The sequence below is a fragment of the Silurus meridionalis genome, chromosome 2 (assembly GCF_014805685.1).
Source record: "Silurus meridionalis isolate SWU-2019-XX chromosome 2, ASM1480568v1, whole genome shotgun sequence".
In the NCBI taxonomy this organism is placed as follows: domain Eukaryota; kingdom Metazoa; phylum Chordata; class Actinopteri; order Siluriformes; family Siluridae; genus Silurus; species Silurus meridionalis.
Window position 1 is genome coordinate 34,670,385 of NC_060885.1, and position 26,071 is coordinate 34,696,455.

The following is a 26,071-nucleotide window of genomic DNA, read 5'->3' on the forward strand; positions in this document are numbered from 1 at the left end:
CTTGTGTAAACACTCATTCTGCCATTAAAACATTAAAACACCCTTTAATTAAAAAAAAACCAAACAAAAAAAACCCAGCAATGCTGGAGATTAGCTAGTGTTTTTCATTTTCCTGATGAATCTCTTTCACAGAAAGAACAATACATCCTGCACCATGAGTACAATTAAGTCAAAAAGGTTTTACAACTCCCAAAATTAATATTTAATAAAATAAAACATTCAAGTACATTTAAGATTCCCCGCCTGAAAATACAAAACTATGAGAAAGCGTTAAAATTGAATAGCAGTTGAATTCTGTAAAAACGCTGCAGTGCTGGTCGTATTCATCACCGTCTGGAGTTTGGCAGGAAGAAACTGCTCTTTTGCTCCAGATATGAACCTGCAATCGTTTACCCCAAATCAGCCAACGTTTCCATTCCCATCTTCTTTTCCTGTCTCTGAAAACATCTCCAGAACAGAATGGCTGCTTTCATCATGTTTTAAAATAAGTGTCTCTTCATCGCTCGCATTACAAATCGCTTTTATCATAAGCTTTCTTCTGAATGTAGTATTTGGGAAATTCTTTTATGGAGATGGAATTAGTTCTAAAATCATTTCAGCACTGGATTGTGAAGTAGAAATCTGATGTGCTGAATGTATATGGATTTGTACGAGATGTTTCTGATGATGCTATGGACAATGAAAGAGCTCTTGCATGTGAACATCTGAAGCAGCTCGGCCTGGAGCCATTAAATTCAAAGGTGTCATTTGGTAACGGAAGCTTGTAGAGTCGTCTGTCGGCAGCGGCCACTTCTCAAAGCACTGTACTGTAATGAAAATGGCTAAAAAAGGCAGCGGTCAGTCCCTAAAGAGTGGCGGTGAGTCTCCTGAGGTCACAGACTCAGTTGTGCTGCAGTGTGCTGGACTCTATAGGAGGAGCAGAGTCGTACAGTGTATCCGTGTCATGTGTCGGCTCTCCGGCCAACGTGCATGGGTTGGAAAGTGTTCCAGCACCACAGTCACAGAAAAACCTGTGGAGTAAAAACATTGCACAAGTTATAGAGCAGATGAAGACCAGACTGAGATCCTCAGCAAGCATTGAATAACTCACAAAACTGCAACATTTGACTGATGGGACGGACCTATCGTGTCTAATAAACTCTACATCATGTCCTTGGTGACATTTCTTGATGCAGTTCACACAAATTGCATTGCGGTCTGTCGTGTTACAGGTGTGACATCTGCGCAGAGAAAAAGCAATTTAATCAGTCTGGTCAATTCTATATGATATAAACATGGAGAAAAAAAAAAACAAAACAAAGATTGTTGTTTTACAATTAAATTAAGTCTGAAATGGTGTTACCTGTAAAAGTCATGCATTGGATAGCTGGTGTAGCTGGAAATCTTATACAGGCACTGTCCTCGGCTCACAGCTTTCTCAATGGCGTCTTGATTGTTCGTTATCTTATTATCTGTGATTAAAGATGAGTGTTAAATCTAAAAAGGCTTACATTACCATGGAACAGGTCCATTCATGACTATGCTCCTGACATTTCCTCACCTTTCATGGTCACATTGACACCAGAAGCAAGAAACAAACCACCAAAGCGGTTGTTAAAAATCTGATTTCCTTCTAAAGTTGCCGTCGCATGGTTTGTGATCTCAATACCTGCTTTACACATAAGTGGTTAGACAAGAAGCACATTTTTCCCTCAATCTACTAAGAGTCCAAGTAGATTTTCCCCACACACCTGCAGCAAAGCCATCAAATATCCTGTTTTTCCGCAGTGCTGGGTGACTGTTGGTGCTGATGAGGACTCCTGCCTGGGCGTTCCTGAAGATGTCATTCTCCTCCAGTAACCCTGAATCAGAGGCATCATCAATAAACACGATCCTGTAAGTAACTGCTTCAGACTTAATTGAACAAGTGGCAATTCTACCCGAGTGTAGAAATAAATTGTCAACACTTGTAGCTTAAAGTAATTCTAACTCGGCGGAATGAGGAAGTCTTAACCATTAAAAGAACCCATTTGAGTATAATCAATACTTTTTACGTTTTAGAAACTTTTAGGACAGGGTGTTAGTTTCAAGTTATTTTATTGTAAATCATTACAGTGAGAAAAGTACTTATATTATCTTTTAGCAGTTTTTGGGATTTTAATACCATGACAGAATGAACGCAAACAGAGACGGGACGTATTCGGGTCAATACCGGACTACCGAGAAGTTTCAGAACAAACGATACGGTTATCGATACTTGTGTAGTTTTTGAAAGACGTCATCACGTGACCGCCGTTCGCTCGTGGGACGTGTGATATACACGCGCGGTATGTGTTTGTGTGCAGTCATGGCGGTAATGTTGAAACGGTCAGAAGTGTGGAGTCACTTTACAAATCGAAGCGAAGATGCGGCACATACAGCAGTGAACACAAACCAAACACGCTTCTACCTCCAGCAGGGCGGTATTTTACTGTGTCTTCTCCTTCAGCCTCAAGGTAACATTCATTCTAAAACCTTTAGTTAGTATCACTAGTGTGTGGTGAAAACACATCGGGTTTAAAATGTGCATCTAAACCCACAGGAACCACTAGGAAGGGTTTCAGCATCAGTGAGGACTGAAGCGGGTTCAGGTTTCATAGCAAATACAGAAGTGATTCGACTGATTATTAACGACACCAGAATTCCTCATTACACTCTGTTATGCTCCTGTACACGTGTGTGTTTATATATAGTGCTGTGGGATGCTGGTATTTTTCTATTTTTATTCAAAATGTGCCTTTTTGTATTTGTAAACTGCAGTGCTAAAAGTTCAGCAGTAATTAAATAACTTGACATTTTCAACTTGTCTTTTTGCACTAAACTGTAGTGTAGTTTTGACCAAATGTAGCCCACACCCATCCCTAGTCTAAATTAATAGCTATATGGAGTCCTTTATTTAACACTAAGAATTCCAATATTTCAATATAACGTAATTTCCGGACTATTAAACGCACCCAAATATAAGCCGCACCCACTGAATTTGACAAAGATGTTTATTTTGAACATAAATGTCTACACTGGCTTTAATGAAAGACAGTGTCTGTTACACGGCTTGTATCTAAACAGTAGTCTACTAAGAAAGTCATTGTTCACTGTCTTCCTCCTTCCTTTCACAACAATTTCTCTCGGGAGTTTATCTTTTGGCATCGTCGTGCGTTTAAAAATCACCATCGGTGAATCTTTTCTCCCGATGCCGTGCAGCTCAGAACACAGGTGAAGTGTGTTTTTTCATGCCTGGATGTTTTCAGCGTGACGAATGATTCACATTTCCTGTAGACGGTCCGAGTGAGCGGCAGGTCAAAGGTCAGAGGAACTTCATCCATATTTATGATGCGGTGCGGCCACATTCGGTGGGAGCGCATCTGATTTAATATAAAGAGTTTCATTGGTTCACCTGAACCTGTTAGCACTTTCATCTGTCTAATGTTATGGGGCTCAGTTTTTTTCTTGAAGTTTGTGAAACCGAGAAAAACCCAGGAAACATCCATAAATTAACCGCTTCATTGTTTAAACCGCGGGAAAAAGTAGCAGCTTATAGTCCAGAAAATACGGTAATATCTTCTGCAAAACTTTTGGAAAATACCCACTTTGAGAAAGTTTTATGTCATTAAGAGTTTTGCAGTAAATTAATGTTTGATGGTCACATGTTGGGGCTCTTCACCATTTAATAAAAAAGCATGGTGTAAGTTAGGAGCGTCCAATACATCATGTGTAAATCATTCCGCCTGTATTCAATATGGAAGTTGAGGTATTATCTTTCATAGTTGGGTTGATTTCTGTAGCTTGTTCTTGATTATGGTCCTAATCCACTTTTTTTTTTTTAGATGTACAAGTGTATTACTGTTTTGAGGTTTCATGGTGAGGTTTTGAGTTGGTAAAGAAAACAAATCCACACCAGGGTGGAGTGAAACAAGGTGAAGAAGCATGGTTTAAATTTGGCTTGTGCAGAAGCAGCCACCACAAAAAGCAGTAGATGATTCACGAGATGAACATCTCTGACCTTCAAAAGTATTTTGTAGAAAATCTAAATAAAAAATAATTCAGAAGACTGAATGCAGAAGTTTCAGTAGGATTTAAAGAAAACATGAGAGATCAGTAAACTTCAGAATGCAACAGGAAACACTGGGCCGTAGTTTGGGACCCGAATCCCTACGATCATCTCTACACCGTTACTCAATAAAAGAGCAAGATTTAGGAAACTATAAATACATGAAAATGCACTTAAACACAAACACATCCTTCATACCAAATTTATCAACAAATAACCCAGTACATATTTCAAGCTGACTTTAGATCACTAACCTCGTCCTCCATTGAATATGCAAATTCCTCCATCTCTCCCATCGTGGATCTTATTCCGACGAAGTGTTGGGTTGCTGTCTGTCTTGATCCAAACCCCTGCCATGGCGTTGTCAAAGATCTCATTGTCTTCTATCAATCCCAAACCTGAAAATGTACAAATAATTGAAGGAATGATTCGAGAGCTTCAGAATTACAATAACAACGATTCTTAAAGAAAAGTAGAAATCTATACCCGAGTTGTAAACGAGGATGCCACCATTTTGTCCACCCCAGATTTTGTTTCGTCTAATTTTTGGGTTGCTTCCTGTCCTTTATGGTGAAATGAGACAAAATCCCAGGCAATTATTCACTGCATATCTAATGGCTTTTGATGCCAAAACTGCAAACAGAGCAGTTAATGGCATAAAAGTGTATAATAGTGTCAATGATCATTTCTACATGAACGTATGAGAACTGACCTGATCTGAACTCCGGAATACATGTGGTTGTAGATGTCATTGTCTTCCAGCACTCCATGCCCATTATCATAGAAATAAACACCAACCTATGACCAACAATGAGAAAAACTATTTCAGCTCCAGAAAGACATTATTAAGAAGATTGGAAATATAATATATAATAAAATATAGTGCAGTTTTTTGCAGTCTTAGTTTTTAGTCTTGAGCATTAAATATTATTTAGCTTTTATAAAATGCGTTTTTGATGATGATTAAAGAGAATGAGATAAATGATAAACAAACATTCTTAACAGTAAAGCAGCTATTATTATTATTATTATTATTATTATGAGTGGAGCAAGGGGTACCTGTTTCCCACTGTGTATTCTATTCCTGCGCAGTACAGGAGTGCTTCCTGTGGTTACCCACACACCCGCTAATGTGTTACTGTACACTTCATTTTCCTCAATCACACCTTGGCCTTTCTCATGCTGCAAAATACAGTATTCAGGCACACGACACATATCGCCTGATATACACCGCTAAATATTACATGCTGCTGTATGTGTATAATATATATTTTATTAATTAACATAATTAATTCAATAAAAATTAAAGTGTTCTAGAACTAAACTATTTATATACACAAAAAAAAGTGTATATACTGGTGGTGTGTATATACTTATAATTGCCTCAATTTTCTCACCACATAAATGCCTCCATGTTGGCCATCATGGATCTTGTTGTGCCGGACAATAGGGCAGCTGTTGGTCCGGATCTGAATCCCTGCCAAGGCGTTTCCATATATGTCATTTCCTTCAATAAGACCCCTGCCGTCGCCGAATATGTAAACACCTCCTTGATTGCCGTTAAAGATCGCATTACCCCTGCATTTTGACATTGAAATAAAAAAAAACAAATATTTAAAACTACAAAACAACAAAAATCTACTTGACACAATAGAAACCCCCCCAATAATAAATACCTCATAATAGTTATTTTACTCAAACAATCTCCTTCTGGAATCAAAGGCCTAAGCCCTAAAATCACTGCTGAAGTTTTTATGTTGCACATATGAACATGACGGCTGCTGTACAAGTCATAAACCCACCCATTCTCATATTTGTGAATGAAGCAGTTACATTTTCCACTATAATGTCAACAAATTGTATACTGGATTTTTTGTTAAATAATATCAAAATCTGTCGAATCTTAAGTTCTACAAAAGATGTTTTGAGACAATATCCATTGTGAAAAGTGCTGTAGAAATAATCTTAAATGTTCATGTAAATGCATGTAATGTAAACATAAAATGTCCAATAAAACAGTCAGACATACCTGATGGTAGGGTCACTATTCGAGGTAATCCATACACCAGCAAAGTTGTTTGCATAGATCTTGTTCTCAATGAACTGCCCTCTGCCCTTTTCATGTACATATATGCCCCCAGTCTGTCCATGATGGATTTCACAGCGCACTACGGTGGGGTTAGCGTATGCCTTCACTTCGAATCCTGCTATCCGATTTCTATGAATGTTGCAGCTTTCAAAATAACCCTGAAAAAGAAGACAACTTCAGAAGACAATACACCAAAGGAATGCTTGATTTTATACTAAAAGGGAGACCCAAGCTTACAAGGACTTTTCTGTCTGCGGTAAAGAGTGGAGTGCTGTAATCGTAGTCAATATCCTCAATGCAATGTACCCTCAATCAAAATGTGTTTAATTTAACAGAGAAAATATACAGAAACTCCAGATTTCATCAAATTTCAAATGGATCTGTTTGCATTGTCCAGATATTACACTACATGGTGTAGAAGGTTTTATGTTTGCCAGAACAACGACAAACTACATCACTATTCTCAACTCCCTTAAATCTCTTTTAGAATGTGAGAAGTAGGTTCATGTCATCATGGATTAATACCAAGAAACAAGACCAGGTTTAAGCAGGACATTTGGTCTGTTACTGCCATGTTCCCTAAGTTGAGAGAATCACTTCAGTAGTGACAGAAAGATAAAAGTTGTAGTTACCATCCCATGGTCAAAAGTAAAGACTCCCACATCTCTACCATGGTGGATGTGATTCCGTCTAATGATGGGATTTCCATGATTCTTAACCCAGATCCCAGCCAAAGCATTGTTGGATATCTCATTATCTTCAAAAATGCCCTGAAACAGGAGTAAGTGGTCACATGTTAATGTCTGCTTTTAAAAACATGCCTTAACAAAAAGAATCATTGATATAATGCCAACATGAACACGTTCTTTCTGTAATATTCCACATAATTCATTAACATGATTCTTAAAGACATGTTGAACAATAAGTTTCGGAGTTTAGAATCATAGGCTGCGTTTACCTGTGCGTGGTCCGTGATGTACAGGCCGACATTCTCACAGTCACTGATGTTACAGTGTCTGATAGTGGGACATGCTCCCTGGCCACTCACACATACTGCAGAACCCACTGCAGACCAGAGGGCAGCTTTAGTGCCACACGCTACATCACAAACTGGAAATAAGCTAATAAACATATGAAGGATCTGCGCTCACCTGTGCATGTACTGCGTATGATGCAGTGGTCAACGATGGGGCTGCAGTTAACCGTGATCTCTAAACAGTGATGTGCATTGTGATGCTGTGCAGACTTGTCATCGGGGTTAAACTGCAAAAAAGCAACCAGATGTGGCACAATTAAGCCCCTGTTTTATAACCACTTTATACCACAGCACTACGGAATCCTCTAAACTGACTGGTAAAGAAAGTGCTGTTTATTGTTTAAATCCCAGCACCATCCAGCAACCACTGCCTGGCCCTTTGACCTGCAGATGTTCAGTTGCATTGATGAGAATAAGTTCTCTGGATAAGGGTGTTTGCCAAATTTCATTAAATGTAATCATGTTCCTATAGCAACATGCTCCATATTGTTTAATTACATATCTATAATGGTGCTTTCAGTAGATATTACAGTACATTACCTTTATTGTCATATAGCCAACATATGCATCTTCTGACCCCTCCATGAACACAAATGTTGAATCTCTAGTGTTTTCAATAACAACTTTATCTGCTACTTTTCCTGGTGCTGTAGAAGATGAAAAAAATACCACTTTAACCAGAAGAGGCAAAGTTGGAATTCATTTTCCAACATTGAGTACATACATACCTGCACCAATCATTGTGATTGGTGACTCTATATAGATCCACTCATCAGTGTAAATCCCTGAGTGGACAAATATAAGCCCATCAAAGTGAGCCTCCTGTACGCCACCTAATGCATCCTCAATAGTGTCATAATACTAGGCAGAGAGAAATGGTGAAAAAAAGAGCAAGAGAGAACACAGGTGTTTTAAACAGGGGCCTCAAAATATGCATAGAACACAAAGTACAGGACGTTAAATTATAACGACTTACCAGCATGTTCTCTCTCCCTTTATATCTGGCAGGATTACTGTAAAAGTGTTCTGCAAAGCCTGGCTTCACATGTGCTCCTTTATACTGAAAAGACACACAAATACCAAAACCTCTGTCTGACTCAGAGATCTAAACATTAAGGGTTCTCATTCTGCTTTAAAACCATAGAACTCTTTATTCTGAAGCTTTCCTAAATGGAATCTTAATAAATTACACCTGCAGGAAAGCTTTAGAAAATTAGATAAACAAAACAGTTAATAAAATAAAAAAAACCAATCACCAGTTGCTGAAAGCTCTCCTTCCATGGATTGGGCTGCTCATACTCCTCGGGATTAATTTGGTAAAATGTCCCTGAGTCTGGGTGCATCATGGGACGGACGTACTCAAAAACCTCTATATAGAGTCTCTTCCTGTCAATAAACCATTTTAAGAAGCACATTAGTCTGGTTACAATTAAATTGTCAGTTATAACTGAAATACTGCAGACTGTGAAAGTCCATTCTGTGGTTAAAAAAAATTTACAGTAAAGAAAGATCTCAGCTCATTTTAGAAAACAGACAACTGCTCTTCTGAGAATTTAAACCTGGAAGCAATCTCACCACAGTATGGGATCGTTGGCGAGCTCACTGAAGCGTTTGCACACGCAAGCAGCCCGACAGAGATCTTGCTCCAGCAGATAGGAGAAGATCTTCAGCACCACCTCATCTGGAAGCTTCACTTGCAGGTACTGCTCTGCTGGAGCAGCTGGGGTGGTTAGAAATCATGTGAACAATAAAGATTTGAAGAATAAAGGCTTTTGACATAATATCTAACCCTATTTACCCGTTATATCTTGAGGTTTGCTGGACACTCTGGCACGCTTGGCCCGATGACCAAAGAGTTCTGTTGTTGATGTGGAATCACCCTACACCAGGAAATAACATATACATTTTATATATATATATATACATACATACACACACACACACACACACAATACACTGATCTACCACACAAAACAGGTAGACATGGATTTAATAACAAATTAATTTCATTCATCAGTTATGTAGGTTTCATCATTTCAACTGGCCAATCAAGTATCTAACATCAAGTCTATTATTTTACACAGTAATTTTCAACCACTGTGCTGTGAGAGATCGTCAGGCATCTCGTGAAATTATCCAAAAAAAAAAAAAACGATTTAGTTACTAGAAATAACATCTTATCGAGTGCTTTGTCTGTGATGTGACTGGCTGAGTGATGGAAATACTCCTCCACACCAATGATCTTGTAAATTTGTGACAATATAATTATTGATGTGAGCGACAGGTAGCGCTGGCAGCAATGTACAAATCATTTGAAAGTGCAAAGTCCAAACCGGGTTCTGGACAAAATTCTGATCCCAATGAAGGGCATGGGTGGTTGTTAAAAAATAAATAAATAAAAAAGCTCGAGGCAATATAGTGAAAGTTATCATTCTTTTGGATTTACTTTTACTATTGGAGAGTACTGACTCCATCAGGCTTGGTGTGTTGGGAGAATGTGGGTCTTAGTCTGTGTTGATACACCACTGCAATACTTGCCTCCATATTAGTCTTGGCTGGATATACAGATCTTTTGGGTAAAAGAGACTTTCTTCGAAGTTGATAAGGACTATTCTGAGGTCCTGGGCCAGAATCTTCAGCAACCATGTCTTCAGCAGCCTCTTCATCTATGAGAAAATAAAGAAAAAAAACAGCAAGTCAATAACAACATGATGTACATTTACAACGATTAGAAATGGATCCATCATGTACATTATGGAGTATAACTGTCAATTGTGTGTGTAGGAGAGTCAAGTGGAGTCACTGAGGGTTTTAATATTACATTGGTTTTCCTTATAAGTCCCTCAATTTCACAATTCATCGATTACTAATTTAGTTTACTCAGCAGGATATTTCTCACAGGTTTTTTCTTTAAATTTGCTCGACGGTCATGTATTTACAAGTAACCACGTATTAAGGGCCAAACTACTTCTGTGAATTGATAAGATGAATTTGATATCTCAAGTCAAAATACACAAGACCGATTCAGGGCCACGTGTTCTGTACTGCTGTCTGATGATGTCTGATGGACTGATGTGCACTGTGCTTAAGTTTAAGCAGTTTGGAATGGGCACAAAAATCAGCTGTCAGGTAAGTGTTATCATGCACGTGTTTGTAACTGAAATAACCAGTTACTAGGTGAACATCAAAAGCTCACGGTTGGCAGAGAGCCGCGTCTGATTGTGTCGAGTGCCCTGACTGCTGATGCCCAGGTGTAACTCATCACACGCACAGCACATGGCCTATAGAATAAACAAACAGATTTACATGGGGAATCACTTCATGCTGATTTCTCGGTCCTGGTCCAAATATTTTCTAACCAAATTTCTTGCACAAAGCTGACGGTGCACCTCAGCATATCCTTCCAGGGATGAATAATTCATTTAGAAGTTCTTAACTTAATTTAGCTTGTCTTCGAAACACAGTAAAATCTTTTCCATGCACATGGGAAACATCTGACACTAAACGTATTATTTTTGCTCAACCATATTAATGACTGCAATAATGATCCAGGCACTTAAGTATTTGCTAATTAAACCAAAACAGTGACCTTATTTCTTCCAGGTAGGGAGTGTTAAGCATCAGTCCAGCTGTAGTGTGATAAAGATAAACATTGTGTCAGACTATCATAAGTGTGATCTGTCCTGTGACCTCATTACAAACTCAAGGCATAAAATCAATCGATCCAAATCAAGTAATGTTTGCTTCATCCCCTGATACCAATACTCTATCAGACCCATGCCTTCTGTTGAGTAGATGGTCTGGTCTGCTGGGTCCAGGAGGTGCATTTAATCAAGATCCTGCAGTCCTGAGTTTTACATTTGAAAACATTTTCTTGTTTTTGAATGAGACATATTGCCTTGATGAGAGAATTCAATCATTCTGGGTTGGTAATGAAAGGGATAATCTATAGATGGGTGCGTGGTACCGCAGTTACTAGGTGCGTGGTACCGCAGTTACTAGGTGCGTGGTACCGCAGTTATTAGGTGCGTGGTACCGCAGTTACTAGGTGCGTGGTACCGCAGTTACTAGGTGCGTGGTACCGCAGTTATTAGGTGCGTGGTACCGCAGTTATTAGGTGCGTGGTACCGCAGTTATTAGGTGCGTGGTACCGCAGTTATTAGTGCGTGGTACCGCAGTTATTAGTGCGTGGTACCGCAGTTATTAGTGCGTGGTACCGCAGTTATTAGGTGCGTGGTACCGCAGTTATTAGTGCGTGGTACCGCAGTTATTAGGTGCGTGGTACCGCAGTTATTAGGTGCGTGGTACCGCAGTTATTAGTGCGTGGTACCGCAGTTATTAGTGCGTGGTACCGCAGTTATTAGGTGCGTGGTACCGCAGTTATTAGGTGCGTGGTACCGCGGTTATTAGGTGCGTGGTACCGCGGTTATTAGGTGCGTGGTACCGCAGTTATTAGGTGCGTGGTACCGCAGTTATTAGGTGCGTGGTACCGCAGTTATTAGGTGCGTGGTACCACAGTTATTAGGTGTGTGGTACCACAGTTACTAGGTGTGTGGTACTGGATTGTAATGCAGTAAGAATGGTTTCCTCTGCAAAGAGAGATATCATGAGTGTCCCTGTTGCATCTATAACAACAACAACAACAATAATAATAATAATAATAATAATAATAATAATAATAATATAAATATTGACGCTGCTGGGGTGTGTGTGTGTGTGTGTGTGTGTGTGTGTTATCTCACACAGAAGACACAGAGCAGATAAATTGTTATGTTTGTGTTATTATTCGGACCACATCGTATAGAGAACCGCTCTTATGAACCCTGAAGCATTAACAGTCAGTCGGTTCACTGACACTGAGGAGGTGTGTGTGTGTGTGTGTGTGTGTGTGTGTGTGTGTGTGTGTGTGTGTGTGTGTTCGGACCCAGGTTCTCCCCACGGTACCGTGTAGCTGCCACATCCCCTAACCGCTGTACAGCTGCTGTATTATTACAGAAACGAGTCACAACAAACTCTGGAAAGCAGGTAACCGCTGCTCTTCACACGAACATCTCACATCACACCTAGGGTTAATTCAAGAGAATTCATTCTACATGTAAACGTGATAAACCCAGTGCGCATTACAGCCGATTAAAGAGGACAAAACAAGGCTTGGCCTCGGATCCTCACTCACACACACACACACACACACACACACACACACACACACAGAGCCGCGGTGTTTCCTGGTACAAACCGCGCCGCTTCTCTCTTTAACCCCCGGCACGCCTGGAGAAAGCAGTCGTTTATGGAAGAATCGCACCTACGAACGAGCATGTAGAAGAAACACACGGTTACCTCTCTCTGGATGGTTTCTGTCCGGCGGTACCGGGCCCGGCCTCGACACTCGCCTGGGTCTGCGGTTCGCAGCTCTCCCCGAGTTCATCTGAGGGCTTTACAGTCCAATCCACACCAGAACCCGTCCTTATTCAAGACTGAGCTCAATCCCAATAAATCGCAAGCTCAAAAACCATCGCACTACTAATAAGTCAGAGAGCTTCCTCTTCCGAAAATGTTTTCTTTCTTTTTTTCTTTCACAAACCCGCCACCATGATGCAGGTTCCTGTTCTGAGTCTCTCAGGAGGAACCATTTACTCACAGGAACAAACGACCACAGGCGGCGTCACGTGGAACATTTCCACCAATCAGAGCGCCTCTTCCGGAACGTGCAACTGGGACTGGTTTCGGTTGTGCATTCGGTTTGTTTAATTTGGGTGTAAATGCAGGAGTTCGAGTCACTAATCACTAAACTTCTCCCTCTGTAATGATGTAAACGGTGTGTGTGTGTGTGTGTGTGTGTGTTTATAAGTATTATTTTGTAGCGATTGGCCAGGCAGAGGAACCGAGCTGTGCTGCAAGTTAGAGCAATAAAGGATGGAGATGGAAATGTGTTAAATAGTAAGGAGAGTGTTGAAAAGATGGAGGGAGTATTTTTAGCAGCTGATGAATGAGGAAAATAGAGAGAGAGAGAGAGAGAGAGAGAAAGAGAGAGAGAAGGTTGGATGGTGTGGAGATGGTGAAGCAGGAAGTGGATAGGATTAGTAAGGAGGAAGAGTGGGAAGTCGGTTGGACCAGATGACATACCGTTAGAAGCATGGAGATGTTTAGGAGAGATGCAGTGGAGTTTTTAACAAGATTGTGTAAGTTCAGGTACCTGGGGTCAACAGTGCAGAGTAATGGAGAGTGTGTTAGAGAAGTGAAGAAAAGAGTGCAGGCAGGGTGGAGTGGGTGGAGAAGAGTGATAGCAGGAGTGATTTGTGATAGAAGAGTATCTGTGAGAGTGAAAGGGAAAGTTAATCTGCTGTGGAGAACCCTAATGGAAGAAGCCGAAAGAAGATTTAAAGAAGAAGATATAAAAGATATAAATATTATTATTATTTTCAACAAAATTAAGGCAAAACATGTGACATTCTTTCTACAGCAGAAATCACATTGTTTTAAAGTTCTTCTACTTCTTTGGATCAGTGTGGCACACCCTGTAGTTGAAGTTGTCTCTTCACCGTTGAATGATTTGTGCTCATTCAGCTACAAGGGTGTTAGTAAAGTCAGGTACTGATGTAGGTGATCTGAGGAGACCTGTGGTGTTTTTCAATTCACCACACAGTTGTTTGATAGCGTTAAGATGAAAGCTTTAGAGCAGAAGATCATTCACCTCAACCCATGTAAACCATATCTTTATGGACCTTGCTTTGGGAAATGTAATACTGGTATGTGTTTGGGTCTCCTAATAATCCTAAATTGACATTTAGACAAAAATACTATAAGTAGTATTGGATAACATTAATTGTAATATTTGAACAAAGTTAACATTACCACAGAAAACAGTCATTTATACGAGCTACAGGTAAATGTTTAATCAATCACAAAATAATCACAATAAATACCGACTCAGATTTCAAAATATATAATTGTGTGTACATGAACTCTTCTCATGTCTCTTCATCTTGCTGTTAGAAGAACTTCATCACATATCAGCAATAGACAAATTCTGATTCAACTCACATAAGTGGCATTAGAAATGTCAAATTACTGGCAGCAATTACAAATGAGTCCAACATCACCCAGTCCGATCACAGAACATGAGACAGTATTCAGATTCAGTGACCTTCTATACTGCCCTGTAGGAATTGGTGACACTGCTGTATGTAACTGATTTTGGTCGTTTAATACTTTTTTTGGTCAGATTTGTTGATCCTGTTCCCATTAGATCCAAACGCTGCTCAGCATCTAAAACAGGTTGGACCTCATCAGCACGACAGCAGACTGTCCTCCAGGCGCGCTCACGATAACGTGCACCGCGGCAGGCGCGTTCTCGCGCACATTTCATGAACAGTGTTCCCCGATGTTGCACTGCCTGCGCGAGCCCGACTGTGTGACGTGTACAACAGCGCCCTCTACGGTCACAAAATACGATGAGCGCAGAATTCTTCAATGTAATGTTTAACCATTAAAAATGTTAATACATGAATTATCACAAGATTAATTACTTAATCACCCCAGTTTGTGTGAAAAGACTCGAATGTGACTTTCAGCACACTGATCTATTAATAGAATGATATTAAAGACTCAAACACTGATTGATTTATATTACAATTATCATGAGCCCAAAACCTTCTTTAAAATAAAACGTGTAAATGAGGTCACGTGTGTGGTGGTGAGTTCGAGTCTGGAGTTTATCATTTATTCCTCTCTAAATGTTCTGCTTGATGTTGAACTGATGCTGAACTGTATGTTGGTGATCAGTAGATTCACAGAGCGCCGATCAGAACACGTGTAAAACCCCTGCATAATGCGTTTATTAGAGTAGAATGACTTCGTAGTAGAAGAGACCAGGTGCTGAACTGGACAGCCTGCAGTCTAGATCTTTCACTATTTTAAAATATTTGGTGCATCATGAAATGAAAAACACAACAAAGGAACCCCAGAACTGTTGAACAGACACATATGGGACAACGTTCCTCTCCCAAAACTTGACCAACTAGTCTCCACAGTTCCCGGATGTATAAGGACAGAAGATCTGAAGGTCTGAAGATGCTGCACAGTGGGAAACATGGCCCTGTCCCAACTTTTTTGAGACGTGTTGATGCCATCAAATTCAACATGACCTTATTTTTTCTTAAAGTGGTATAAATTCTCCGTTTTTTTGTTTTGTTCTATTGTGAATATAATATGGATTTATGAGATTTGCAAATCATTGCATTTTGTTTTTATTTATATTCTGCGTAGTGTTCTAGTTTTTTTTGTATTTGGGTTTGTAATACATGAGCTAAATAACCCAGCCATTAGGGAGGCACAAGCCAGTGCATTCTTAGTGCCGGTCCCAAGCCCGGGTAAATGGGGAGGGTTGCGTTAGGAAGGGCATCCAGCGTAAAACACGTGCCAAATCAAATATGCGGATCACAAATGAGAATTTCATACCGGATCGGTCGAGGCCCGGGTTAACAACGACCGCCACAGGTATCGTTAGCCGACAGGGTACCGGTGGAAATTGGGCTACTGTTGGCCGAAGGAGGAGAAGGAGAGGAGGAAGACGTCTACAGAGACGGCAGGGAAAGGAGCAGTGTAGGAGAGTGGAGTTTCGGGTTGGTACTTTAAATGTTGGTACTATGACGGGTAAAGGGAGAGAGGTAGCTGATATGATGGAGAGGAGAAAGGTAGATATGTTGTGTGTTCAGGAGACCAAGTGGAAAGGGAGTAAGGCCAGGAACATTGGAGGTGGGTTTAAACTGTTTTATCATGGTGTGGATGGAAAGAGAAATGGTGTAGGGGTGATTCTGAAGGAAGAGTACAGTAAGAGTGTAGTGGAGGTGAAGAGAGTTTCTGATAGGGTGATGATCGTGAAGGTGGAAGTTGAAGGGATGATGATAAATGTCATCAGTGCCTATGCTCCACAAGTTGGCTGTGAGATGGAGGAGAAGGAAAGATTCTGGAGTGAATTAGATGAAGTGGTAGATGGTGTACCTAGGAAAGAACGGTTAGTGATTGGGGCGGACTTTAATGGGCATGTGGGTGAAGGGAACAGAGGTGATGAGGAGGTGATGGGTAGGTATGGTTTTAAGGAGAGGAATGTGGAAGGGCAGATGGTGGTAGATTTTGCTAAAAGGATGGAAATGGCAGTGGTGAACACTTATTTTAAAAAGAAGGAGGATCATAGGGTGACGATAAGAGTGGAGGAAGGTGCACACAGGTGGACTATGTGCTATGCAGGAGATGCAACCTGAAGGAGATTGGCGACTGTAAGGTGTTGGCAGGGGACAGTGTAGCTAGACAGCATAGGATGGTGGTCTGTAGGATGGTTTTGGAGGCGAGGATGAAGAGGAGGAGAGTGAGGACTGAAAGAAGAATAAGATGGTGGAAACTGAAGGAGGAAGAGTGTAGTGTGAGGTTCAGGGAAGAGGTCAGAGAGAGGCTCAGTGGTGTTAAGGAGGTGTTGGATGATTGGGCAACTACTGCAGGAGTGATGAGGGAGGCAGCTAGAAAAGTACTTGGTGTGACATCTGGAAATAGAAAGGAAGACAAGGAGACGTGGTGGTGGAATGAGGAAGTGCAGGAGAGCATAAGGAGAAAGAGGTTGGCAAAACAGAAGTGGGATAGACAGAGTGATGAGAAAAGTAGGCAGGAGTACAAGGAGATGCGGCAGCAGGTTAAGAGGATGTGGCGAAAGCCAAGGAAAAGGCATATGAGGAGCTGTATGAGAGGTTGGACACTAAGGAAGGAGAAAAGGATTTGTACCGATTGGCCAGGCAGAGGGACCGAGCTGGAAAGGATGTACTGCAAGTTAGAGCAGTAAAGGATGGAGAGGAAATGTGTTGACTAGTGAGGAGAGTGTGTTGAGAAGGTGGAGGGAGTATTTTGAGCAGCTGATGAATGAGGAAAATCAGAGAGAGAAGGTTGGATGATGTGGAGATGGTGAAGCAGGATGTAGATAAGATTAGTAAGGAGGAAGTGAGAGCAGCGATTAAGAGGATGAAGAGTGGAAAGTCGGTTGGACCAGATGACATACCGGTGGAAGCGTGGAGATGTTTAGGAGAGATGGCAGTGGGGTTTTGACCAGATTGTTTAACAGGATTTTGGAAGGTGAGAAGATGCCTGAGGAATGGAGAAAGAGTGTGCTGGTACCGATCTTTAAGCATAAAGGAGATGTGCAGACCTGCAGTAACTACAGGGGTATTAAGTTGATCAGTCACACCATGAAGTTATGGGAAAGAGTAGTGGAAGCCAGGCTGAGAGAAGAGGTGACCATCTGTGAGCAACAGTATGGTTTCATGCCGAGGAAGAGCACCACAGATGCCATATTTGCTTTGAGAATGTTGATGGAGAAGTATAGAGAAGGACAGAAGGAATTGCATTGTGTATTTGTGGATTTAGAGAAGGCGACGACAGGGTGCCAAGAGAGGAGTTGTGGTACTGTATGAGGAAGTCAGGTGTGTCGGAGAAGTATGTAAGGGTGGTGCAGGACATGTATGAGGACAGTGTGACGGCAGTGAAGTGTGCAGTAGGTACGACAGACTGGTTTAGAGTGAAGGTTGGACTGCATCAAGGATCGGCCCTGAGCCCTTTCCTGTTTGCAGTGGTGATGGACAGGTTGACGGACGAGGTCAGACAGGAGTCTCCTGGACTATGATGTTTGCGGATGATATTGTGATTTGTTGTGAGAGTAGGGAGCAGGTTGAGAAGAGCCTGGAGAGGTGGAGATATGCACTGGAGAGAAGGGAATGAAACTCAGTAGGAGTAAGACAGAGTACATGTGTGTGAATGAGAGGGAGGGCAGTGGAGTGGTGCGGTTGCAGGAGAAGAGCTTCAGAAGGTGGAGGAATTCAGGTACCTGGGTTCAACAGTGCAAAGTAATGGAGAGTGTGTTAGAGAAGTGAAGAAAAGAGTGCAGGCAGGGTGGAGTGGGTGGAGAAGAGTGACAGGAGTGATTTGTGATAGTAGGGTATCTGCAAAATTGAAAGGGAAAGTTTATAGGACTGTGGTGAGACCTGCGATGTTGTATGGTTTAGAGACAGTGGCATTGAGTAAAAGACAGGAGGTGGAGCTGGAGGTAGCAGAGCTAAAGATGTTGAGGTTTTCGTTGGGAGTGACGAGGATGGATAAGATTAGAAATGAGTTTATTAGAGGGACAGCGCATGTAGGATGTTTTGGTGACAAGGTGAGGGAGGCGAGATTGAGATGGTTTGGACATGTGCAGAGGAGGGACATAAATTATATTGGTAGAAGAATGCTGAGGATGGAGCCACCAGGTAGGAGGAAAAGAGGAAGGCCAAAAGGAGGTTCATGGATGTGGTGAGGGAAGACATGCAGGTAGTTGGTGTAAAAGAGGCAGATGTAGAGGACAGGGTGGTGTGGAGACGGATGATCCGCTGTGGCGACCCCTAATGGGAGCAGCCGAAGAAGAAGAAGAAGAAGAAGAAGAATACATGAGCTAAATGTAAATACAGGCATGGCTATAAACTAACAAGGCACACCAGGGCTTTTTATAATATGAAGTTTTTAATGAGCAAACCACTGGCAAAATTCCATAAAAGAAATTACAAAAGAAAAATGTTTTACATGAAACACACAATCACTGACTACATTTCACAAAACTAAGTTTCTAAAACATTTGCAAATTTTGCACAGCATGCTTAAATCTGGGTAAATGTGTAATACGGTCAATAGCATGGGAAAGTAGGAAATAGAAGAAGTAGAAATTATGAAACTGTTTCCAGTTTCACTCTTCTAGCCACTGCTGGGTTGATCTGAACCATCAATGCTTCTTCAGTCATTAAGGCTTGCATCATCTAAAATAAATGCATGGAATTGCAACAAAAAATTATTAATTTTAATAACTAAATGAGACTATTTTCAAAAGGAAACAAAAAAAGTCTTACCTCATTTCCAGAATATGGACATTGGACTTTTTTTTTTAAATCATCATCATTAAATATTGCCATGTTGATCCTGGTGGTGGATATACCAGGCAACCTGCAGCTCTCGTACAGAACTGATGAGGAGCACTCCAGAATTCTTGCATTTTTCCTGACTGTGTAACCTTGCTTCATTAGAAATTTAATTTGATCACATGTTATGTGAATGACTGGTCCCCAGTGCCTACCTGAAATAGAAAATCACACTTATGTGTCTTCCAGTTTAGCAGCTTGAAAGATAAACAGCATAAAGTTAGAAAAACCATGACTACTGGATTATTGGACTCATAACTGTGTGATAGTGTAGCAGACACTTTGCACTTTGCCATACATATATCACAGATTAAACTATTTATTTTTATAGGATGACACTTATTTGCTGTTGCAAACAATGCAAAGGATTATCAAAATACAAAGTTATGAATACAGATACAATTTCCACTTTATGGGCCGATGAACTTTTGGCCTCTTGGATTAGCTGCTTCTATGTTATTTTATAAGTACACACTGAAGTGTTGGAGTCATGGTTGCCTTTCTTACTCATCATTTAAACCATGGTCACATTCCAGCACTGACCAGTAACTGACACTTTACCGGTAAATGACATTTAAATGACATATAAATAGAGTAGCATGCATTTAGCCCAGGAAGATAATCAGGAGCTGAAACTGTATTACAGTTGTTTATAACAGAGTTAATTAATCAGAAAATTGGTCAAAATGCATGGAACTATACCTGTCTGTTGGATGGTTGTAATGTGAAAGATATCGATAATGATATGTAGAACGTGATGCATGAAACTCACCTGAGCCGGTTTGAGAAACAGAAAACCATCCAGGTTGCTCACTCTGCATACATTGTTTGAAGATCATCCAGACGTTTAAGCTCTTCAAACGTTCCAGGTGATCCAGGAAATCTTTGTGCATTTCTTATGCAATTATCCATTGCACAAAGTTCTCACCTCCCCATGGTTCTCAACATTCAGCTCTTTTAACTACTTGACATTTTCTTGTTATTTTGCCAAGAACAGCAGCCACCATAAATTCTAAATCCTATTCCAAAACAATATCGGTCACATCATAAAGAACTTTTCCTTCATTGAAAACAAATTATTCTGGGACAAAACTCAATTTGTATAATCTAAATGTTCTGATATTATTCCAACAAGTCCAAACTAAAATAGATTTGTGTTTGTGTGTGTGTGTGTGTGTGTGTGTGTGTGTGTGTGTGTGTGTGTGTGTGTGTGAGAGAGAATATATATACAGTAGATTCAATGTGGAATTGCTACTAAATGTATGTACATATATCTTACATATCTTTACTAGTCAAATGCTAAAGATGTCTGTAGTGAATTAAATCCAGAAAAAATACACATAAATAAATAAAAACAAACAATCAGTGTAATTATTGAGAAAAGGAAAGAGGAATGGGTCAATTGTCCACTTTTTTGTGCATGTTAAGAATGCAGAGCACGCAGCCCACAATGGCCTCCTTGGACTCCTGCGAGCTCAAACGCTCCCAGACGAGACGCAGCGCGGCGGTGAGGTGAGCAGCAGCCGCAGAGAAGCTTCTCCTGAGCGCGCGAGCTGCTGCACCGGCGAGGCGGCTTCCGAAGAGCCGGAGGAGCGCTGAGCGGATCAAGAGGAACACAGCGGGCATGCTGAGAGAGAGATTGAGAGAGATTGAGAGAGAGAGAGAGAGAGAGAGAGAGAGACTCTGAGCTCCTGATGAGCCACGGACAGACGCACGAGAGTTTGAGATAAAGTCAGGTTGCTCCTCTCATCTGTCCTTTAACGGTGTTGAGAAAAAACGTTCGTTAAATGAAAGGAAAATACAAATGAAAGTAAAGAAACGGATGCAGGACTTCTTCTCGCTGGGTTCCTTTCGGCGTTACTGAAACATCTCTGGTGTCTCCTCATTTCTTCAGTGTTCGCGCAGCAGCTGTTTTGGGGCGAGGACAACATCTGTTCAGTGTGCACGCTATTTTCTGCAGCCATTCTGGAGTTGTGTAACTGTGAAATCTACAATTGATTCATTTTCATGTAGTTTTAGTTTATTTGGAAATGTTCTCTCTATAATAACTATTTACTGAATCTCATTCGAGTAAATGATGTCGTATTGCAGCTTTATCTCTGTGTATGATTTACAGCAGAGGTGCACAAACTTCTTCCGAAGAAGGGCCAAAACTCTAAAAGATTGAGGTTCATGGACCAAAAGTAAATCCTGTATTATAAAACTTTATTATATTACATTCAAATTTGCCATGAATACTCTAAAAAATAGTAAACTTTGATTTTTTTATGCAGTTTAATGAAGTTAATTTTCTACAGCAGTTGATTTCAGTTGTTCAAGGGAAGATGTTTCACTAAATGTTAAAGTGTGCTTGTGGAGATCCATGGATTCATTCAGCTATGAGCATGTTAGTAAAGTCAGGTAGTGATGTAGGTGAGGAGGTGAGGAGGTCTGGGGTGCAGTCAGCCTGCACATTCATCCCAAAGGTGTTTAATAGTTTTGGAGCTCAATATCAGGAGATCTTCCTCTCCTACCCATGGAAAGCAGATCTTCATGGAGATGGATTTGTGCACAGGGACATTGTCACGCTGGAACAGGTCTGCGTTTCTTAGTTCAAGTGAAGGGAACATTTCATGGTCCTGCATCCAAATATGTCAAATAAAATTTTGTGCCTCCAGCATTTTGGTAACAGTTTGGTTAACATATGGCTGGAAAATTGAGGTCTCAATACTTTTATAACTATATCTCAAGATGAGCATGCGTAACTTATACAGAGAGAAAAAAAGAGAATTTATTGTCATGGAGTAGTAAATACACCAATAACTCAAAAGTAAAGTTTAAGCAGAACCATTTCTTCACTATTGCACTATAAGCAGTTAGAAAGAAAGAAAGAAAGAAAGAAAGAAAGAAAGAGTGGGAAGGTGCTCTGTAAAGGTCAAACAACAGACGACATGGTTCACCATTTGTTCCTCATGAGTCAGCTGTAAGTGTAACAGTTGTTTTAAGCTTTCTCTGCAGCTCATATTTCTGCGAAATGTTTGTGTTCATGCCCTTAAGGAAATACAAAGATGATTAAATCCTCTAAAATACTACCCATTGTTGCACACTTGTTATTAAATTGTCATTATTTCACTGGTCTGTGACTAATCATGGAAAAATGTACTTACCTATTAGCAACACATGATGATCACATGGAACTGCCACAGCTGTTAATGAATATAATGTAGGGTGTATCATATAAAAAATTCTATTAGATCATTTTCACAGGAAACTGCCCCTGATGGTACTCTGGGTCACACTTTAGTTTGACTTTAGCTCTGTAATTGGAGATGCTCTATTTTACTCATTAGCCCCGTCACATCACCACACAAACCAAACTCGCCTACTTCATATTGCACCTAATGAGGAGTGTATTTAAGCCCTGGATTTGTATGTTTCCTTGTCTAGTGTTAATTGTAGCTTATGTTTAACTTCTAGTTTTTATATTGTTTAAGTTTTGTGTGTAAATAAACCACTTGCACTTGTATACAACTCCAGAATCGCTGAAAACTGCAAGTTCATGTTTTTAAAGTAGTGTAAATAAAGCAATAATTACTCAGTCATCAATACTACATGAGGCATAATAAGTCTATACAAAAAAATACATTACTTCATTCGTACAACAGGTATGAATTACATGTATCCTAACTGTGTTTAATGTTTTCATTGACAGTGTCTCTATATGATGATTGTGAGATCTAGATCTACTGATGATCTTTTGATTTCTGTAAAGCTGCTCTGGGAAAATGACAATTGTTAAAGTGCTATACAAATAACATTGAATTAATCTGAGACAGATAAACAGTACACACAGATACTTTAATGAGAGATTTGTGCTTCCCTTATTTTAAAAATCATCAGCTGTCATTTGGGCATAGACAAACCACCATAAATAATACTTAAAATGTTATAAATGTATTAAATTAAGCAAACTATAAACTGAAATGACCTAAACTTATATCAATTCAATAATTATATATAAAAAATACAGAAATAAATAATGGTTTATATTATTTATATTATACTTTGAAAAATGATTCAATAAACCTTGTTGCTGTACTATAGGGCCTCCTGTATTTGTATAACTTCTGTGGTACAAGCGGTAGATTGGTAGATGGGGTTGATCATGCAAGAACAAATATAGGGACAGCTGCTAGGTCCAGAAGACAATTCAACTGTTGTGTGTCTTCCTGGAGCAGCTGCAGTGCCATTTTAAAACTAGAAAACCACAGCCCTTGGTCTGGAAGCTGACCCTGCCTTACACAGATCTTTAAGGAGCAGCTCTTTCTGCGTCACCTGTCACTTGAACAAGTCAGCTGTCAAATTTTTTTTTTAAGTTTTACACTCCTCAGTATTCCTTCATATCACACAAACAATTTCTGAACAGGTTTTGTAGTGTGGCAGGGAGCACTATCCTGCTCAATATGCAGCTGAGAGAAGGAAAGTTTCTGGTGCTACATAAAACTCACTGATTTGCACCATTTATAAATTGTACATTATGGGAGCATGTGAAAGGTACAGACTACATGGACACCAGGATGAATGTAAAAGGTTGCAGCAGGTGTGGTTTTAAAATAAATGCTCTAGTGACACCCTGCTGTATATTAAAAAAGTTCAAGACACTGTGTAAAAAGTCAATAAAAATTAGAAAGCAATTATTTGCAAATCTCATAAATGTATATTTTATTCACAAAACACATGGGACAAAATATTAAATGTTTGGCCTGATGAAAAAAATCAGATAATTTCGAATTTCATGTCTCAAAAAAGTTGGGATGGGGCAACAAAAGTCTGGAAAAAGTAAGTGTAATTTAAATTTAAAAGTTGGAAAAACAACCATATATATCTGACGCAGTACACAGTGAAATGAAACAACGTTCCTCCTGATCCCTGTTGCTACATACAACAACAATCACAGAAAACACAGAGTTAAGGAATAGTAAGTGTCCTCAATACATAAAGTGGATCGTGTGCAACCTGGTGCAAACAGTGCAAAGACAACACAAGACAGTGCAAGACAAAGACACAAAACACAGAATACAAAATAGCGCAGCCAGTAAACCTGTTGTATATTACACACTGCAATGTGTAAAGGATGTAAAGTGAACATTGTAATTAACAAAAATGTAAACAAAATGTTGTGCAAAAGAGCATTAGCAGCAAATTAAAAAAAAGATGTGCACAGATGTTAACAGTTCGTAGTAATGAAGTGATGTAATGTGAGTGGTACTGAAGACATGGATGTGTAAAGTGAGAACAATTGTGTGTTTGAGTCCGGGTTGTTCAGATCAGTCACACAGTTTGTGTGTGTGTGTGTGTGTGTGTGTGTGTGTGTGTGTGTGTGTGTGTGTGTGTGTGTGAGTTTAATTCAGTTCTTTGTTGAGAAGCCTGATGGCTTGTGAGAAAAAGCTGTTACACAGTCTTAAGGTGACGGCCCGAATGCTTTGGAACCGCTTCCCTGATGGCAGGAGGGTGAAGAGTGTGTGTGAGGGGTGTTGTGTGTGTGTGTGTGGTGTGTGTGGCCGTCCACAATGCTGTTGGCTTTGCGGATGCAGCATGTGGTGTAACTGTACATGATGGAGGGGAGAGAGACTCCGCTGATCTTCTCAGCTGTCCTCACTATCCTCTGTAGGGTCTTGCAATCTGAGACGATAAAGTTCCCAAACCAGGCAGTGATGCAGCTGCTCAAGATGCTCTCAATGGTCCCTCTGTAGAACATGGTCAGGATGGGGGGGAGGGAGATGGGCTTTCCTCAGCCTTCTCAGGAAGTAGAGACGCTGCTGGGCTCTTGGTGATAAAGCTGGTGTTGAGTGACCAGGTGAGATTATCTGGCAAATGAACGGAATTTGGTGCTCTTGACGATCTCCACTGAGGATCCATCGATGATCAGTGGAGAATGGTTGCTCTGTGTTCTCCTGATGTCAACAACCATCTCTTTAGTTTTGTCAACGTTCAGAGACAGGTTGTTCGCTCCACACCAGGCTGTAACCGTTGCACCTCCTCTCTGTATGCTGACTCATCGTTCTTGCTGATGAGACCCACCACGGTCGTGTCTTCGGCGAACTTAATGGTGTGATTCGGCCTGTGCATTCCCACACAGTCGTAAGTTAGCAGAGTGAACAGCAGTGGACTGAGCACACAGCCCTGAGGTGCTCCAGTACTCAGTGTGGTGGTGCTGGAGATGCTGTTCCTGATCCGGACTGACTGAGGTCTCCCAGTCAGGAAGTCCAGAATCCAGTTACAGAGGGAGGTGTTCAGGCCCAGTAGGTTCAGCTTCTCAATCAGGTGCTGAGGGATGATCGTGTTGAATGTTGAGCTGAAGTCTATGAACAGCATTTGTACATATGAGTCCTTGTTGTCTAGGCGGGTGTGGGCCAGATGAAGGGTCATGGAGATGGCATTATCAATGGAGCGGTTTGGACGATACACGAACTGCATGGGGTTCAGTGAGGATGGTAGCTGGGTATTGATGTGCCTCATGATGAGCCTTTTTAGAAGTCGTTCAGTGCATCTGGGAGGGAGGCGTCATGGTCACAAGCAGGTGATGTTGTCTTGTAGTTCGTGATCGCCTGGATGCCCTGCCAAATGATTCTGAAGCAAGAGTACAGTAAGAGTGTAGTGGAGGTGAAGAGAGTTTCTGATTGGGTGATGAACGTGAAGCTGGAAGTTGAAGGGGTGATGATAAATGTGTGCCTATGCTCCACAAGTGGGTTGTGAGATGGAGGGGAAAGAAAAATTCTGGAGTGAAATGGTGATGAAATGGTGGAGAGTGAACATAGGAATAAAAGATTTGTGATGAGAACAATGGCAACATGGCCGTTGCAAAGGGAACATAGCGAGTGAGGAGGAGATGGGTAGTTATTGAGAGGTCACAGGTTGTT

At 40.6% G+C, this 26,071-nt stretch overlaps 2 protein-coding genes across 3 annotated transcripts; both read right to left on the reverse strand.

Moving 5' to 3' along the window:
- Positions 1-178: 178 nt before the first annotated feature.
- Positions 179-12,866, reverse strand: fbxo11a (F-box protein 11a). 2 transcript variants are annotated; one of them, XM_046867576.1, is made up of 22 exons: positions 12,529-12,866; positions 9,730-9,857; positions 8,990-9,071; positions 8,767-8,899; positions 8,448-8,577; positions 8,168-8,251; positions 7,920-8,052; positions 7,732-7,838; positions 7,307-7,418; positions 7,114-7,220; positions 6,788-6,925; positions 6,096-6,313; positions 5,464-5,644; positions 5,126-5,248; positions 4,779-4,864; positions 4,553-4,629; positions 4,321-4,464; positions 1,731-1,841; positions 1,541-1,648; positions 1,343-1,451; positions 1,122-1,220; positions 179-1,010 (listed from the first exon to the last, which is right to left on the reverse strand). In XM_046867576.1, the coding sequence occupies exons 1-22, from the start codon at positions 12,614-12,616 to the stop codon at positions 881-883; spliced, it is 2,628 nt and encodes an 875-aa protein (XP_046723532.1). In that variant the 5' UTR covers positions 12,617-12,866; the 3' UTR covers positions 179-880. The 2 variants fall into 2 exon arrangements, with proteins under 2 accessions (XP_046723532.1, XP_046723521.1); XM_046867565.1 differs by having other exon boundaries at positions 8,767-8,911.
- A 7,590-nt stretch (positions 12,867-20,456) lies between these two features.
- LOC124378122 (protein myomixer-like) lies at positions 20,457-21,008 on the reverse strand. Its single transcript, XM_046837658.1, has one exon. The coding sequence runs from the start codon at positions 20,796-20,798 to the stop codon at positions 20,571-20,573; it is 228 nt and encodes a 75-aa protein (XP_046693614.1). The 5' UTR covers positions 20,799-21,008; the 3' UTR covers positions 20,457-20,570.
- Positions 21,009-26,071: the final 5,063 nt, after the last annotated feature.